At 41.2% G+C, this 19,677-nt stretch overlaps 1 protein-coding gene across 1 annotated transcript in view; it reads right to left on the bottom strand.

Moving 5' to 3' along the window:
* Positions 1–19,677, bottom strand: part of ARPP21 (cAMP regulated phosphoprotein 21) — a 102,842-nt gene that overhangs the window by 60,576 nt on the left and 22,589 nt on the right. Inside the window, exons 10-14 of the mRNA XM_006097077.3 lie at positions 18,591–18,699; positions 16,577–16,678; positions 10,371–10,408; positions 8,485–8,544; positions 4,954–5,183 (exon numbers count right to left, since the gene is read on the bottom strand). Of these exons, the coding sequence (XP_006097139.1) occupies positions 4,954–5,183; positions 8,485–8,544; positions 10,371–10,408; positions 16,577–16,678; positions 18,591–18,699 (539 nt within the window). The remainder of the gene's footprint in view (positions 1–4,953; positions 5,184–8,484; positions 8,545–10,370; positions 10,409–16,576; positions 16,679–18,590; positions 18,700–19,677) is intronic.

Below are 19,677 nucleotides of genomic sequence, written 5' to 3'. Positions count from 1 at the left end.
AGCATTCTTTAAGTGACACAGAACAGTTAAGTCATTGGGCGTGCGTGTGGGCTGTGGCTTTCTCACCTGTAGGTGACTAGGTCAGTGTGCAGAAGCTCCCAAGGTGGAATTTAGCCATAATTATCTCCCTCTCCTTTCTCTGGGACAAAGAAACAGTTGCTACATCCGTCCCATTAGGCAACAGGGCCCTTCACTGCAACCAGAGTCAAGTAGCTGTGGGGACCTTGACCATGACTGTTCTGGGCATCAACCAGATTATTAACCAGGGCTTCCAAGAGAAAACACACCAAGCAAAATTTAAATATCTGTGAATTTAAGCCAATAAGTGATTTGGATGCTACCATAGATTGCAAGAATGCCATACAATAACATTTTTAAATTATTAGCAAACACTATTGACTTGGGACATAAAAAAATGCATTCTTCTATGGCATTAAAGGTTAACATATACAACACATATATTCACCTGGTTCTCAAGATTCTAAAATGTACCCTTAAACTAAACTGGGATTCTTTGAAAATAAGGGATAGGAATGCAGCAGGCCGCTGCAGGGAAGAGGGGCCAGTGGAGAGGGCTGGTTTTTGAGGAGGAGGATAGTGACTTTTCTTGAGAATTCAGTATGTGTGAGCACCTGGATAAACCCTAATAATAAGTACTATGACTGCCTATATGGATAGGGAAATTGAAGCATAGAGAAGTTAGGTAACTCAAGTGGACTCACAGAGCTAGGAAATGACAGAGCTAGGATTTGTTCTTGGCGGACTAATAAAGATTTAACCAGGACCTAACTGCCTCCTAAAAGCATGCATATGAGGATACCATGGACTACCACAGATGTTCTCAGTTGGGAATTTTCTCTTTTTCCATGACTTGGTTCTTAATATTAATAAAGTTTCAGATTAATTCAGGATGCTCCAACTAACCAGTTTAAAAATACTAATGTAGTTCTGAATAACATGAGAGGGGAAATAAAGGATCTACACAGAATTTGGAAAATGCTAGGAGTAATTCTGAGACCACCTCACTGATATTATGACCCAGAAATCACAGCCCCAGTGCAAACTGTAGAGTTTGAGGACTTGCCATGTATGATCTTATGTTGCAGTCCAAGTTTGACACTAGTAGAGACTCAACAACAGTAATCATACAATAAAACTTCTGACCCCCAACATGTAAGGTCATATAAAAATGATCATGCCTATGTCTGAGCGGAGGGGATACACTGTGAGAAAGAGCTGGAGCCAATGAGGCATGTCAGAACTCTGATTTGAGGTGTGAGCTAGGGAGGACTTGGGAGCCATCCCTTTGAAATGAGATCAAGAAGAATAGTGCCCTTGCCTGTCAGCTTCTGTGGGAGGGTAAGAACCTGACTTTGATAAACACCAAGTAGCAAACACAGATGGTGCAATCACATTGACCAATCACCTCTCTAACATCATCTAGCACTTCCCACCAGCTCACTAATGCTTTCCAGCCCTTTGTTTCAGCAGGGTGGAGTTTAATCTCCCTCCCCTGTTGTTATAGTCTTAACTCCTATTGCAATAATTATGAGATAAAGTCTTCCTTGCCTGTTTAACTCATCTGATGCAATTTTTCTTTTTTTAAGGACCCTGAAACGTAAGTGTTCTTTTTCTGAATTCAAGAAAATGTTTCCAGATCCAGGGGTCAGAATTCAGTATTACAGGGCAGAAGAAAATATCTAGGATGCATTAGTGTAATGATGAAAATAAACATGCAGAAGAGGAGTGGCAGCAAGAGGAAGTGTCTTGCATTGGCTTCAAAAATACTCTAACTTTCAACAATAAAGAATTTTAAAAAATACTCTAGGGTGTAGACTAGGAAGGGGGCAACTAGAATGGCCTTGCATCCAGAAAACAAAATGCCAGGCCATGTACAATAATTAAAACAAAACAGAAGGCTATCTATTTTTTAGAACAGTTGTTCTCCAGGCATGGTTTCTGAACAAGCAATCTGTGCTCAAGAAATCCTTCACATGATACTGATGCAGCTAAAGGTGAGAACCCCTACTGTGGAGGTCAAGAGGGAGGGATGATAGAGAAATAATGGAGAGAAACAGGGGTCATACTCCTATTCTTCAACCACATCACCACTGCCAGGAAACTGCTGAGGTTGCAGCACAAGCACCATTCAAATTCTCACCACAAGGAGGATGTAATGACGTAGTGATGTCATCCACCCACAAGGGTGTGTGCTGGACATCTGTTAGGTGGCCACGTGCTCCCTGTGGGGGATGCAACAGGGAAAAGGCAGCCCAGGCCCCAGAGACTGTGCTTGTATGTTCAGACTTCAGTACTATGCTTTCTCCGAAATGTAGGAAAACGTGTTTCCCACTTGGAAAACGTCCTATTATTATCTATACAAAGCTGCAACCGATTAGAGAAGAGCACCTGGCATGGTTTCTGAGAGGTAGACGGACTGTTTGCAAGCCCACTGTGCACAATGAGGTCAAAAATTGGAAACGTGTGCTGCTCTGAAGTTTCACGACAGTAGAACTGACAGCTTTGCTTCATAAAAACCCGCTAGGGAAACTGTGAGTTTGTTTTGACAGCCTATCTTGATGCCTTTATTATTATTATTTTACTTTTTTTTGGCTTTCCATTCCTGCACCTTGACAAGCTTTCAAATGGAGACACTTAGATGAGAAAATGTCTGAAGCCCTTACAATTTCTGACCATTCTTCAGAGAACATGGCATTTGAGCATTCTTGAGGTGTTTTAAATGTTTCCAAAAACCTTTGCTTTGGAAGGGATTGGGGGTTGGTGCATGGAGAATGCCGATTAATTTAAAAATCGTAAGAGCTCTTCAGGTGTACTGGAATTTTCAAGTGCGCCATTTAAGGTACTTGGTTTCTGCCTTTTAAGAAGATGTAAAACTATTAAACCTTTCTTAGTTTACAAGTGCTTAAGTGCACCACAGTGGATTTTCTTGACTTCAGTTGCTGCAATAGTGGGATATACCAAGAGCCATTAATTAGAGTTAGAAATCAAGAATTCTCCAATTGGTGAATAAAAAGGACAGAAGGCAGGGTGAGCTCACCTGAATCGTTCCAAGAAGCAAGATATGTACATTTAAAGGAGTGACTATGACTAAATGCTATTAATTTTCTGCCGATGTAGGAAAACACGAGATAATTTCTCAGGAGGCATTTGTCAACAACATAATTATGTTAAACGATTAGCATAATGAGCCTGGATTTCATAGAACACCCCCTAGAGTGAGTGTGATGCTTGGTTGGGAAAGTACTCACAGCCTAGGGCAGCCCATGTCTAACCTCTGGCTGGTGTTGCCCATTCACCATTCTCCTCTTGTCTCTGGCCTGCCACTCACCTGCGACCCCAGGCCCTGAATGCACCCCCCGTGCACCCTGAGACCCAGGGCCTGCTAGGGAATCCCAGGACTCACCCCCACCCTAGCTGAGAGTCAGGGCCTCCCCACTTCTGAAGTAAAACCCAAACCAAACCAATGACAGTACATACTAAACTAAAATGGTGATGGAAGGAGACCTGACTTGGGGTGATGAACACCAATACAATATACAGGTGATGTGTTATAGAATTGTACACCTGAAACCTATACAATTTTACTCACCAATGTCACGCCAGTAAATTCAATAAAAGTAATAAATAAATACAAATAAAAACTTAAGTTCATGGAGTGCTACTGAAGGGTCATCTGTTACCTTCCTGGGATTTTATGAGGTTTTTTTAAAATAAATATATATATTATTGATTTTTTTATAGAGAGGAAGGGAAAGGAAGAGTTAGAAACATCGATGAGAGAGAAACATCGATCAGCTGCCTCCTGCACACCCCCTACTGGGGATGTGCCCGCAACCAAGGTACATGCCCTTGACTGGAATCGAACCTGGGACTCTTCAGTCCGCAGGCTGACGCTCTATCCACTGAGCCAAACCGGTTAGGGCTTATGAAGTTTTTTAAATCATAAATATTTGAAAGTAATTTGTAAACGATGGTGAGAGATTCTTGGGGAAAAGAAGAGTTAAAAATGGAAGACCATGTGGGGTGTTTTGCAGACTCGTGAAGCCCATGGTGTTGATGCTTCCATCAGTTTAAATTTGTTTCAAGTTAATGGTTCGAGATCTCTCATCATTAAGAACTCCCAAACTTGAACTACCAGACTCAAAAGATCACTATTCACTTAGAAGAAGAAAAAAACATCACCAAAAAACAAAAACAAAAACAAAAACAATAAAACCCAGCTGCATGGACCTGGCTCCGTGGAAACTCTAAACCTTTGAGGACCACTCTCCTTATCGGCAAAGCAAGGATGGAAACATTGCATGGCAATAAGCAAAATAAACAGGAACTGGTGCTTACTGAGGCCTAACAACCTGCCAGGGATTGCTTTGAGTATATTAACTCTTGGTTTTAACAATTACTCTGAAATATTGGTGCTATTATTATTCCCATTTCTCAGATGAGAAATCTGAGGCTCACATGGGGTAACTAGCTTGCCCAGGATCATACTAACATCATACCAAAACAGGAATGGAAACTACTAATACCAAAATTGCTATAATGTAGCTTTATGGAATAACTCATAATATTAGATTTTTAAAAAGCCAACCTTCACAGAACAGTTGCCCTGAGCACGTGCCTTGGTAACCGTTTTTAGGGCAATCATTGAAATGGAAGTTAAAACAGTCTATTGAGGGGGGTTCGAGTCATATTCCATTATAACCTACATGTTATAGATGAGGAAACTAGAGATTAGAGAGGTTAATAATTGGACTTTCACACCCAGCTAGCCAGAGGCAGTACTGGGATTTAAACTGCACCTTCTGACCTCAATCTATCCCAGATTCATGTCATCATCATTAGTTGACTCAGAGCCAGAGGGAAGGGCACCTTTAGGGCTCGGGTGGACTTCAGAAAACACCACGGGACTTAAACCCCTCCAGGGCTAACTACCTGCTTTGGACAGCTTCCCGGTACTCCTGGTACTGGACGTGCTGTCCCCCCTGGTCAGCACCGTGATGCCCCCAAAACTCGCCGTCTTGGTCATGGCGGGCTTGAGATTGCGGTTGGAGCTTTCGGAGTCCGTGCTGCTCCAGGCCCTTTGGTGGTCGCACCACTTGAGTTCGTTCTCCGAGCTGCTCTGCCGACTCCCCGACGTTCTCCCCGAGCCATCTCGGTTGCCCCTGGAGCAGGGCCGTCAGAGAAAGGCACGGGGACAGTGTTACATCCTAGGCGCAGTCGTGGGCACAGAGTGGGACCTTTCTCCAAAGAGTCGTCTACACGAGACCCTCCCCGTCCGCCCTCCCCAGCAGGGCCACACGTGCCTCACGGATGGCAGACGGGTCACGCATCACACATAACGTGTCACAAACAGAAAAACACCCAACTGAAATGCCGCACGATCCCTCTGCCGGTGAAGGAGAAGCAACTAGAAAAACATGGCGGAGAACATAATTGGAGACTTCTGTTGTGGAGGGGAGGGAGGATGAAGTCTCCGGACCCACGTCAACAAGGAATCAATGCTTGGAAACACCTGGGATCTTGAATGACCCTCAAAGCAACGCCAGCCAAGGAAGAGTTTTGTCTCTCCCTTTGGCATTAAGTAACTGGACTCTGGGAAGTGCACACAGCTCCAGAAGGGCCATGTATTCATGTGTTTTCTAACGTCATGAGCGACGTGTCTGAATTCATGAAAGCTTTGAGGGGCAGTCCAGAAATCACAGGAACTCCCGGTTGGCTGATGGTGAGAATGTTTCCCAGTGATTCACCCTTCACAGGCAGAGGAAAGAGCCTCTTAATCCTTTTCACATGGAAAAACCGGTGTGAATAACAAGGAAAGACATTCCAGGGGGACCCATGGAAATAACAGACAAACAACCAAAGCTCCAGAGGTGGAATAACACATTTGTTCAAAATTCAAATAGAAAAAAAAGCGAATGTGTTGGAAGCGGGCCAATAGCCACAAGTGAATTTTCAAGACTCCAGAGAATCTGTAAGCAGTGTACCAAACGGCATGTCTTTTCTAGAGAAAGTGGGTGAAATTTGCATTTTCATTGGTTTCCAATCTGCTTAAAGAGTAACTTCATATTTTCAAAGCCTTTTCTGCGGTTGGAAATAATGGATCATTAAAATATTCTTAGATTCCCATGGATTATAAGTAAATGGGGACATACATCGCAGGCAGTAGATATCACCCCTCTTTTCATAGGACTGTGATGTGACATACTCCAGCTTGATCCAAATCTCACAGACGGGATCAATAGCTTTGCTGATCAATATTCTTCTAAAGATAATAATGGACTTTGAGAAGCTAGAGGTATGCATATCTGATTGAAATATGCGCCAAATTGTACAGAAGATACAGAGAAAATTTTAGGTTTTACTTCAATTTTACTTACTAAGCTTTTTCTTTTATTTCATGAAAATGGAAGGAGGTAAATGGACCCAAAGATAATAAAAATGACGTAGCTCATCTGTGATAGGAACTTTGTAAAGTGAGGGGAGGAAGTGGAACAGAAAACTCACAAAACAAAACCCACTTCGTGCCCTGCTGTCCTTTGTTAATATTTCCTTACAAACATGCTCTCTGTTCTCAGGGCCTTAGAACCGGATTTAGAAATAAGGACCATCTTAAAAAAGACAAGGTTGCGAGCAGGAAGTCTCAAACACTCACCAATGGCCAGGTGACTTTAGTTCTTAAAGTCCTTTGAAATTTAAGAAAGCCAGCGGAGGTAGCCTGGAGGAAAAGTACCCTTTTCTGCTAGAAAGAGGAAATTTTCCATCCCTGATTGTCTCCCTCTCCATCTCCAAATTCAACGTCATTCTTTTCCCGTTGGATTCTGGTTACTTATACCCATCTTTGACCAAGCCTGCCTAAATAGTATTTAGCAACTGTAAATGTACCAAGGGTGTGACAGTAATCTCAGGTGTAGCTAATTTGGAATGTTTATCAGAAACATTTGAGTTGGTTCTTACCTCAGCAGACAGGGTGCGTCAGAAGGAAGTTCTCCATGTGGGGGTGATCATAACTAATTCTGCTTCAGTGGCCCCTCTCCCCGTTAACGCTGCACCTCCCTGGGAGGAATCCAGACTTCCCCTAAATGCCAGGGTGGGTGGCCCTTTCTCTGCAAAGGAGGTGTCCACCACTATTCCTGGGTGCAAGCTAGGGTGCTGTAGTTTACCCCCTTCCCTCTGGCATAGCTGTTTCTAGAACATCGTGTAGTTCCTCTAGACTTGTGCTATATCGCCTGGCTAATAAGGCAGCCTAAGATTTTCTTAAGTTCTTCTACTTCTCCACCAGCACAAGTCATCATCCTAAATCAAGATCTGCGCGTGTTAAAAGAGAGAATTTAAGCCCTGGCAGGCGAGGTTCACTTAGTTGAGAGTTGTCCGGTGCATCAAAAGGTCACGGGTTCAAGCCCCAGTCAGGGCACATGCTCGGGATTGTGGGCAGGATCCCTAGTAAAGTTTTCTTTTTTTCTTTTGCCTGTCCTACAACAGAGATGAATCCTAATATTCACAAAAGAACTAACATATTAATATATGTATTAGGTATTAAGTGTATAAAGAGGACTGTGTATATCCTTAGTTTCATAATGAATGCTAGAGGCACATTTAATAGAGTAGTGATACAGTGGGGCCTTGACTTATGAGTTTAATTCGTTCCGAGACCGAGCTCGTTTAGGAGCTCGTTAACTCAAATTACTCTATCAACTCAATGCAAAAAATCGGCCGAGAGACAGCTGGTATATAAAAAAACTCGTTAGTTGGGACACTCCTAAGTCAAGGCCCCACTGTATAGGTATGATCCCTCTGTTTTAATGGAGCTTCTAACCTAGCTCACAACTTAAAATATATAATTTATATTATAGTTACAAAATTATAATTATATTATATAATATAATTTAATATTATATATATATATATATATATATATATATATAAAATTACCCATAGCCCACAAAAGATCTTGACTTTAGTAGTTCATTATAATTGGAAGCAATCTCTTATTTTTCTTTAGAAATAAAATCTGTTCTTGAAAAAAATACTGTTTGAAATAGCATGATGGATAGTAATAGCTAAAAATCAAGAACTCAAATAGAGTTATCAATGATTTGTTTCCAGTGTTGGGAATGTATACACAATTGCAACCTGTCAGAGAAATTTTAACTCTGTAATTCACTGAAGTTGATTTGGGAATGTTAAATCAGTGTGCTTCTAAAGTTAGCCCTTGAGAAAATAAAAACAACCAGAAAATCAAAGGAAGACCGCTAAAGGATTGTATCAAAGTAATGGTCTCCCAGTCCTGGATCTCACATTATCCAATATGGCTTCCACACTAGCTCTGTAAAAAGCTTTACAAAGAGATAACTGAACATATTTCATTTCATGAACGGAGATAGTTTACACTAATACACTTATATTTAACATTGATTCTGCCACATAATCTGAAAACACAGTTTTAGAAAAGTAAACCATACCAACCGAAAGAGCTGTCTTTTCTTATACGTCTCATTGCATATGTTACTGTCTTCCAAGAGCCTACTGGAAATGAAAAACATGATTTTTATGATATAAAACCTGAAGGTAATAAATGGAAGTGTACTCTAGTATAACATACCTGTCTTGCAAATCAATCCCATATACTGTTTTATTTGTATGACATTTAATTTAGCCATAATAAATTAATGTCAGCATGGTTTTTCCCTAACCTAGGATTCAAACACTGATGTTAGTAAGGGAAAGGGAAGAGGTGAGGAAATAGAAGAGGAGAAGAAAAGTAATTGATATAGATGTAACAGATATTTAATTAAATATATTAGTTGTGACTATTTTTCTTGAGTAATATTTAAGTTATTCCTTATTTCTTGAGCATAGTGAAATATTAACATTCCATAAGAGATATATTTATTTTTGTAAGGAATCCATTCCATTAAATTTTTGCTTTATGGGAACATCAAGACTTATTCATATATGCAATGTATGTATGTCACCAATTATTGTATTGATGAATACAATCTAATTTGAATAAAAGGGACACAGTGTATTAGCAGTATGTTTGTACAAAACACAAATAAATGAATAAAATATAGAATAAAGTAGGAGAGAATGATTGGTTAGAAGGCTAGGGAATAAGATTTCCCACTAAACTAAATTATAAATGCTCACTTCATTTTGGTAAGGATAGAAAATTTTGGAATTATTCAGAACTATCCCTAAGATGTTAATGCTTGTCGATTCTTAACTGTACTGTAAATAAGAAATACCAGTCTGAATCTGCATGAATATTAAAGTTGTTTTTGAATGCTCATGTAGACTTGTTTTCTAAGTTCATCTTTTCTTCCAAAATAAGATTATTCAATTGAGGGACTTAGTTACTTGAAGATTTCTAATTGCTAATATAAATGATGGCATTCCCTCCCACCCTAATCATTTCTAATGCCCAGTTCAAACTTTCTTTAAGTCTTGGAATTTAATCAAACAGACTGCATTTTAGTCAATTTTATAGGGGCCACCTATTGAGCTGACACCTGAAATAAAATTAACCACTACTTTTAAAATAAAAGCAACTGCCACTTTTAAAATAACCATATTTCCATTCCAAGTTACCCATTAATAACAGCAGATGTGGAATTCTTAATTCCCCTTAAAAATCTGCAATTAAATTAATGGAGCATTTTAATACTTATGTCAGTTTAAAACTATTTTAAAAAGGTATAAGCTAAATTTGAAAAATTTATGCTCTTCTGCTCAAGATTTTATATAAGTGTTTATATTAATAGTACTTATAAATGTTCATTTCATAGCAACCACCTCCTCCTACTTACTCCCAAGCCAAGTGTACTGCTAAATCCAAACTAGGCCTTTCATAAAGACTGGTAGGTTATTTAGAATGAGAAACATAAAAAAATAGTGTTCTAATTATTATTTATAGAGCTATATATAATAATGGAGCAAAGAAGTAGTTATTAATATCAAATATACAAGTGCTTTTAGCAGCCTCGTTAATAAGCCAATGAAACTGCAAGTTCCTCTATGGTCTCAATATTTATACTTTTCCATGCCTGGCGGAAACAGTAGCAATTACAACTGTTGGAAGACCAGAAATTGAGACTTTAAATAGCGAAAACATTTAAACTCATGTTTGGAGGTAACTGAGAGAATATTTTTTTCTCCATGAAATAATGTTTAGACATGCTAAGTAACATATATGTGTACATATATAGGTGTGTACGCATAGATATATGTATTTGTTGATACATATATTTAAGCACACGCTTATATATGCAATGTATATCTCTATGAATATACAGGACACACATGACACACTTTGTTCCTCTAAAGACACGAAAAAGCAAATTCCATTTTACCTGTTTTCCACAAAAAGGCTTTCCTGGGAGCAAACTGACTGAAAAATAAAGAAAGGATTGTATCAGAGGTTCTGGATATGCTGAAGGGATCCCAAATCCTTGCCTGATTTAAAAACTAATTTCCCCCTCCAAGGGGAAAATTTTTAAGAAGACATATGTACCATTTTTAGAAAAAAAAGGAAATAAAAAAGAAAAAAAATAGGTTAGAGTCAGAGCGGAAACCATTCTCATGCAGCACACAGTACTTTTCCATCAGAGCACCTCCAGGTTTCATATAGATTGAGCCCGTTCAGCGTCAAGGTCAGAAGAGAGACGTGGACTGAACTGCCTGCCGGAGAAACCTGGGACCCTGGGATCCCGAGCTAGCGGGCTCCTCTGGGGCTGGGGAGATGCAGCCTCCAAGAGCCCCGATGGATGACAGGTTCAAATCAGGGCAGAGCGTGCACGCTTGGCACGATCCACCCAGGAGGGGAGACCGCAAAGCCACGATCCTACAGTTATCACCAGGCAACGATACACTCTCACGATATAAACAGATTGACAGCAAGGCTCTTACAATGGAAGAGATGCCATCAATCAATCTTAAGGGGGAGGGGGGAGCAGAAGACAAATGAAAATGAAATGAAGCTAATTAAAAAAAAATGTCACCCTCCATGGAAGATTTCTTAGTTTTTCACACAGAAAACCAAATGACTTTCGGCTTAGCTTCTCGTGTTTATACACAACGGAGGGAAAATAAAATTCCATGATCATTACATGAGAGGGAAAGGCAGATCAAATTAAATTTCAGCAACAGAAAAAGAGAAGTCCAAACAGAAGCTGGTGCACTGGTCCTATAATATAGTGACTGTGTTTAGGAATTAACAGAAAACCATTTTCAAACGGTTGAGTTTCTAAACACAAACATATCCACCATACTTCAGTGTCCATTTTCTAAATGATGGATAAGTGACCTGCTAAAGGAATAAATTGAGGTTTAACAGGTCCATTTTAAGAGAGAATAAAACTAAAAAATAATAGTGACCTTTCAATATCAAAAGCTTGAATTCGAAGATGCCATTAATGTAACCACTAGTCAGAGCAGCGAGCAGGATATTGGTTTCTCGGTACTTTTTACTGGGAAATCATATCCTTCCACTAAAACCAAAGGGCTAGCTTTGGGCGTAATGTTTCCTCAGTGGCCTGAGCACCCAGGTGAGGGCATCTTTAGAACCACTCCTCAAAGTCAAGTGTGCCCAAACCTTATTTAACAAAAGGCAAAAACTTTAGTCAATTTCCAAAAAACCTTGTCAGAAAATATCTGGGGTTTTGTTGTTGTTTTTAATTTGGATTTTATAAAGGGAAACAAATACAAATGGTGTGCCACTGACATTATTCCTATGAAGGCGTGTTTACAGTCCAGGAACTATCTTGCTGTCTTTATGTCCTTTAGTTTGGTTTTGCTACTGGCTTGAGTCAAGTCATGGGAAGGGAAAGAAAGTGAGATTGTCTCCGAGATACATTATGAATTCCGTTCTTTACTACAGCTCAGCTCTGGCTGGGAAGAGGTCAGTTGCATTTACAATGTTCTGGCTGGGTTTCGAAATTACTGAAACTCTACCACTACTTTGAAGGAGTTGATCAAAGACATTCTGACCTCTTCACATGCCTGATTCTAATGGCATTTTGGGAAAAGTTAAGCAGCCTGAACTCTTTGAATTAAAAAAAAATAATAAAGCACCTACAAGTTAATAAAATACCTTTCCTTAAAACATATCCCAAGAGTACTTTTTCTGATTTTTGTGGAAAGGTTATAAAAATCATCTCATCATCCCTCCACCACATTTTCATAAATAAGGCAGAAATGGCTATGGGCCGTGATTCAGAAGCTGATGCATATAAACTTTCAAAAATAAGTAGTATTAATAACTTGCACATTTTAATAGCAGGGAAAGGTAAAATTGTCACAGGGATTAATGCAGCATTCGAAGCTGTCACGCACTCTCAGATATAAAGGGCTCATTTTTTTTTAAGGAGAAAATGATTTTGCCTAATGGGTTGCAGATTTCTCTCCCACATCCCACCCCCAATCCAGGTGGCACCATGTGCCCTTATCAATCCTGGCAGAGGAGGAATCCCAGAACATGAACGCAAGCCAGGATGCGCTCCGCCCCGAGGCCCTGTTTACACATCAATATCCTTCAGAAATCACTCTCCAGACAAAACATGTCTTTTTCAAATATATTGCTTTCTCAAATGAACCTTCCCCAAACTAGCAGCATTGCACAGGATTCATCAAGAAGCCAGCTGAAGGAAATACAAGTTATACTTCAAACATGTCTGACTACCAAAATACACTTATGTATTATTATTTGAGAACTAAATTGTTCTGTGTTCTGATTTACAACAATTGAGTTCTCAAATAATGAATACATTTGCCTCAAGGTGCCAAAGCTCTCAAGCTGCATTTGAAAATCGTTTTCTAGAAAATCCCAGAGTAACCTGGATATTCTGATGGTGCACCTATGTACAAAAAGCACACACACACACACACACACAAGATACACACACACACACATGATACACACACACCTTAGACATCACAATACATTTCATCTGTAAACTATCAAGAATGCATCAAATTTTAAAATCTATTTGAATTTTGCTGACGTGCAAATACCAGGAAATGTTTCTCTAGAATTCTCCATTGCGACTTCAAGTAGGAGAAAAAAAGGCTCTTAAGTATATAAATAGATCAACTTGTTGGAATGACTCCACTACTTAATAATTAGCAAGGAAAACTGGCTTTATTAGCTGTTTTTAAATTATGAGAGCACTATATTAAAGACCAGCTAAGAAAGAGATTAGATGTCTATGACTTAGTTTCCTTATGCTGGGTTCTTTGCATTTGTTTTATAATTGATTTCATAGAGTTTAATTATTATCCGTGGACCTCAACAGTCTGGGCAGCAGCAATGATCCTTTGGGAACCTGGAATTGCAGAGATGAAGGGTTACTTAAAGTGTCCTGTCTTTGTATAAGTGATAGGAGGATTTGTTACTATATGTAGGGTGTCCCCCCAAAATGTATACACACTTAACAGCTAATAGCTCAATTGATGTTTCTTTCTTTTCAGATTTAACCCATTAGAATGAATAATTATTCAAAGTATGTATATGTTTTTGGGGGACACCTATATATTCAAGACAGTTCATATCACTGTTATGTCCTTGAGTTTGTGTTAACAGAGGAGGAACAGTAATATCCTGTTAATGCAGGGTAACCCCTAATGATCCCCACTCTTGGTATTCACTACCTTGTGTAGTATATCTCTCTCCTGGGACCAGGGCCGGAGTATGGGTTCAACAGAATACAACAGAAGGGGAGGCATGTCACTTCCAGGATTAGGTTATAAAAGACTGTGTCTTCCATTTCAGGCCATCTCTTTTCTCTTGGGTCACCTGCATTGGGGGAAGCTAGTTGCCATGTCTCACAGACACTCAACAGCCTATGGAGAGGCCCGCATCATAAACATTGAGATCTCCAGCCTGTAACCTGCAAGGAACTGAAGCCTTCCAGCACGTGAGTGAGTCTGGAAGCACCTACCCACTCACCGAGCCTGCAGATGACTGCAGCCCAGCTGACAGCTTGACCTTGACCTCGTGAAAGACCTTGAGCCTTGAGCCAGAATCACTCAGCTAAACCACTTCCAGACTCCTGACACCATGGAAACCCTGAGATAAGAATTATTGTTTTGTTTTAAGCTGAAAAATGTGGGGAATATTTTTTGTGCAGCAATAAAAAGCTAACCCAGGGAACGTCGGTGGTATGACTGCATTGTCTCCGTAGAGCTATCAGATGGGGGAGGAAGAGTGGCCCTTAGCCTTTACAGGATGATGAAAGTTATAAGAATCAAATAAACACTAGAGACCTTTTCCTTAGAAAAACGCACATCTGCTCATGAACATAGCATTTTGCAGATGATTTCTGGGACTTTAATCTCTAAAGCAGTCTATGAACCTACTCTGAGTGCAAGATGCCAATTGAAAAACCTCTGCCCTAAGAGATCAGGTGAAGAGCAGTGTCAGAAACAAGGCTGACTTAGGAAAGCCAGACATGCTGGCCACCAGAACGCCCATCAGAGGAGCTCACACCGCTACTCTCTGAGAGAAGAAGCCATGGCCTCTAAAGGAGGATGTCGAATGATTGCATGGAATGGGTTGGCTACGGCAATAGCTTGGCATTGAAGCTCTCTCACAGGTAAGTCTGCTGTTATTTTCTTTTAATGTCAATGCAGCATGTGGCCATAGAGGCCTTAACCAGGTAACTGCCACGATATTTTGAATTTAATTAAAAAAGGTCCACCGCTTTTGTCTATAGATGCTTTATGGTGTACAAATGGTTCAACAGCAACACTTGCCTCCAATCTTTAACCAGGGACTCAGGTCCTTTACAGTTAATCTGCTTAATAGGGTCGTAGGGAAGTCATGCTGACCCTTTGACCCCGTAATGACCTCTTCCTAGATGCGAAGGACAGGCAGGCATCAGCGATGCTCTTTTCTGTCACCTGGCTCTTGAGTGTCTGGCAATGGGGCACAACTTTGGGGAGAAAACAAGCATAGTGTTGCTTGTAAATTGTCTGGGTGATTTGTATTTGCTTTTGAATTAGTATTTACTTTTGAATAGAAGTGTAAAGAGGGAAAATGTGTGTGTGTGTGTGTGTGTGTGTGTGTGAGAGAGAGAGAGAGAGAGAGAGAGAGAGAGAGAGAGAGAGAGAATATGAACTGGCTTTCAGAAAAGTGTCTCTCCATGAAGGTCACCAGACAAGAGCATGCCACCTCCAGGCCACAGGAGGCCTCCTTACACTAGCAGGACTAGCACAGATCCTCTCATTACTTCATTCTGGTACCCAGCAAACACAACTGAAGGCCTTCCAGGTGTCAGGCTGCACCATCCATAACTCTGACCATAATAACAATCTAGTCCACTCATGTACAGAATCTTCTAGTATTGTACCCAAACATCATCCAGCTATGGCTACCTCCATCTCTGTCTCTTCCACTCTCCTCATTCTAGAGTTCCAAGCCAGAGTATTCACTCATCACAATTTGATTGTGAGATATCCAAGAAAGGCAGAGGGGACCTGGGAGAGATGCCAGAAACCTGAATAAAGGTGAAGGGAATGGACAGCTAGTGTTGCTTCCTCTGCAGCTTCCTGTTAAAGGACCCAGCACCGGCTGGAGGTCCCGGAACTGACTTGGGCTAGAACCCACTGAGGACAGCAAGCCTCTTTCAGGCTGTGCACAGAAGCCTAGGTCACTAGGCTGGCCTTGCAAGAGCCTCCAGGAGCAAATGGCAACAGGGGGTTAGATGCCCCACCTGACTCAGTGGATCCGGAGGTGTTGGCCCAGTCTACACAACGGAGCCCACACCTCTACTTCTGCAGACAGCAGACCCAACATGATAGGAGGCTGCCAGATGATGTGATGGGATGGAATGGCTTTGGCAATTGCTTGCTCTTCTCATTTTCTTACATTTAAATCCAGTCCTTTTTTTTGGTACCTACTAATTTTTACCTAATTTAATTGCATTTTATTTTGACCAGAGTGAGTAACACAGGGTTTAAAAAATCCCCACCACATCTTATTTGTGGAAATTTGAACAAAAGAGGTTGTTTTGTCATCATTCCCTTGAACTGTTTACAAAACTAGTTTGATCTGAAATTGAGGGGGGAATGAGTATCACTATTTAACTTTGCTATAATAAAAGGCCCGTGCTTACTAAGAATGCAGAAAAAAGAAAGACAGAAAAAAGAAAGTTCTGTGCGTGCGTGTGATCAGCATACTCCGCTTTCTTTTAATTCTACTGCACAGTGTTACTATGAAAAAGACAGCAAGGTGATATCTATCTCCTGGCCAATATTGGCGTGAAGGCATCTCTTCAAACCTGGCACCCTGTCTCTGTACTCAAGGCCTATTGAACTGACCAAAATTATACCGCAGTTCCCACACCGGTCACATCCTAGGAACACACGTGAACCCCTGGCTCCTTTTCCATCACTTCCCTGAACCCGGGCCTCTTCCAGAAACACCTGGAGTTTGCTGCAGTTCGATGTGTTCCCTGGCTCCAGCTTCCTTCGTCCCTGCCAGCTCGCTGTCTGGGGAATGAGGCTGCCTTACTGCCGATGGAAGGACCGCACTAAAGAGGCAATTAAAACAACTACTCACATCGTGTGCAAATATTCTGTCCCTCACTCTCTGATACTCCTCTTCTCTCTCTTCAATTGATTTACTTCGTCTGTCATCTCTAAATGGATGCATTCTGTTTTGCTGAACAGAAAAAAGAAATCAGGAGGGTTATCCAAGTCGAGTTGTTAGAAGTCTGCGGTTTAGCAACTGTCAGCGGAGGATAACAAATGTTCACTTAAACAAATGGAGCATGAAAAGTCTCACTCCTTCTGGTCCCTGAGGAAGCTGTGGGGGGGGGGGCGGGGCATGTGTGCCGTGTGCGCATGACAAGCAATGCCAGGGCATGTTCGCTGGTTGCCTCCTTGCTGGATGCAAGTAGCACAGGTGTTTCTGAAACGGAAGTCCCTGGATGTGCCTCAGGTGTTCAGCCAGCTCAGCTATGTGACAGTTCACCAGTGATGGGCTCTGTCTCCTTTGCCAACCTGTGTGGTTTTGACTTCTCAGAAGAAGGCAGAGTGTCGGTAAAAATGGAAGTGATGGCTAAATCAAGGTAGCTCAGGGAAGAAATGGCTTTGGACACTTGGGGACTGGAGAAACCCAGCCAGGGAGTCAAGAAATAATGGGTGGGAAGGAAGATGTGGGCACTATTTCTCTAGATCCTATTTTATTTTTTTATTCACTCGATGACTGATTCTGGGAATTGCATCTGGCATAGGAAGCAGGAATTAAATTTGAAATGTGATTGTTGATCGGGGTCAATATCAAGACATCTAAGGTACCATTCAAAGAACCCAGCATAAGGACTGCTCTTCTTCATCTGAACCACAATTTGCATCTCACCTACCCTCCCATCTTCGTCTTGCCATTCCTCACCAAATGCTCTGCCCTAGCCACGTTCATCCATCCATTCAACGAATCCCCACTCGGTACACGACGCAGGCACATGTTTCAGAGTCAACTCGAGCCACGGGGGAGCTCGGAGGTGGGTGGTGGTGTCGGTGGTGGTGGGAGGAAATGAGATACAAATGATGAACAGCTTTCTTTCTTTCTTTCTTTCTTTCTTTTTTTTTTTAAAGTGCATCGGAGATGCACATACTGCCTTCCAGTGACTCACCGAGAGTAATTAAGAGATGCTTATTATCTTGCCCTTAAGGGTTTTAAAGCAAAGTCATTTTCAAAAAAATCTATTCTGGTTGTCAGAGACACAAAGTGTAATGGCATTTACATGACTTTCTACTGTTCTTTTTTGCATGTGAAACTTGTTTTCTTTTGCCATTTTACTTGGTGTTCTCCCTAAATAGCTCTGGATCCCACACCATCTGGAGAAGAGATTTAGTAAAACATCTCCACCCTTATCCAGGTACCATGAGTCAGGCTACCTACAACAACACAATGTTTTATCACAAGCGACATACACACACAGAGAGAGAAAGAGTTGTGCTACAGTTCATGCCAAACAAGCAGACAATTTACACAGACAATAAAACATGGGCAGGAGGAGGGTTGGGGGACTAAAACATGAACTTGGTTCTTTGCTGTGAAGACTGATTGTAGGGTAGTTGCAAAATCCACCTGTCCTCACCATAACAAGGTTTGTTCTTTACGGCTACACCGGGTGATCAGCGGTCCATTTTGATAATCCAGCTCAATTTGTGCACAACTGAAGGACAAAGCTGTAGGGAGTGGAAGGACTGCCATAGTTACACAGACATCTGCACACGCGACTGACAGAGCTTTTCCCAACAGCTTGGAGCCTGTGGCATCCCAACCCCCAACACATGCAGCAGGAACTGCGCCAAGCACCACCCATGCAGCCCAACACAGAGCCATGGCTAAAGCAACCAGGACGTGGGTTTCTGGCTCCCCATTGAATGCCAAAGGGGGAGGCAAGGCGGGCAAGGAGGTTGGAGAGAGGACGGTAGTATCAGAGGTGGGGGGTGGGGGGGTGGGGGGGGCTAAGGAGAGGGTGAAAGGGGCCACAGAGGGACGACAAGAACATCAGTCAGCCCACCTTGAAAAACAACGTCAGCCACTCTCAAACTTGAGAACCAACCTGATTGTCTTCTTTATCAATACTAGAGTTATCTCGCTTCAAGATAAACCGCTTCTGGGATTCTTCACCTTTTTCATCTTTTAAATGTTCACAAAACCTTTGCTCTGGTCTGCCAGCAAAGTAAAACATATCAATAAAAAAGTTTTGCCTCCTGTTTAAAGTTATTTCTTAGTGTTCTTTTTTTTCCCCCACAGTGGCATTCAACTTTAAAAGAAAAAGTTAACACGCAGTTTTGATACTAGAATCTCTGGCAATATACAGGTAGGTAATGATATGTCCCTTCACAGGTGTTGTTAGAATCCCTTTGGTTGGTTTGAATTCGGAGTCTTGTTTGCTGCACGCTGCTCACCATGGCTGAAGTTGAAAAACTATTGTAAAGGCCTGCACATATGAAGTGTGTAGATGTCCCTAGAGTGATGTGGATCGCCATTACTTTTGAATTAAATCAAGTCCTCACCCACATTCTAGAACAAATTTACATGTTTAGAACTTGGGAGTAACACATTAATTCATCAACGTTCGGAAACTAGGAGAGACAATTCCCAGCATATCCTCCTGTTAAAGATTTTTTTAAATCTGAACTGAGAGAGGATCATTTATAAATCATTGCCTTCTTTCTCCACTGATAACTGTTCTAGAATCTGGCTCCAGGAGGCTCTGACATCCTTGACCAAGTCTTGTAAATCCGTTCAGTAATTGGAGAAACTGGAAATATTTAGTTTAAACAGCTTAATGACTGATTAGCCAGGGGAAAATGCTCCAAGCAGTTAAACCTTATTGATCAGTCAATTGATTTTTTTTTCGGTCCTCTTAATCATTTTGTATTATTACAGGAAAGCGCTCCACTTCCTTGTTAATTTCCCACAATCGTCACTGCACTTCTCAACGAATGACTTGGGCTTGGGTTCCTCCCCAGAGGAAGTGCTGGAATATTTGTCCTGGGCTTAGAAATAGTTGTTATTTATGACTCTCATTAAAGTGTCCCTGTCATATCTGATGGATTACTTCCGAAGCTCAGTGGGTTTTCTATCCCTACTGGGTTCATTATACCTTCAGTCATTAGGAAGCCACTTCAAAGTATCTGTTG

This window comes from Myotis lucifugus, unplaced genomic scaffold, assembly GCF_000147115.1.
Source record: "Myotis lucifugus unplaced genomic scaffold, Myoluc2.0 scaffold_195, whole genome shotgun sequence".
In the NCBI taxonomy this organism is placed as follows: domain Eukaryota; kingdom Metazoa; phylum Chordata; class Mammalia; order Chiroptera; family Vespertilionidae; genus Myotis; species Myotis lucifugus.
The sequence above is the reverse complement of the archived record's forward strand: the minus strand, read 5'-3'. Positions and strand labels throughout refer to the sequence as shown.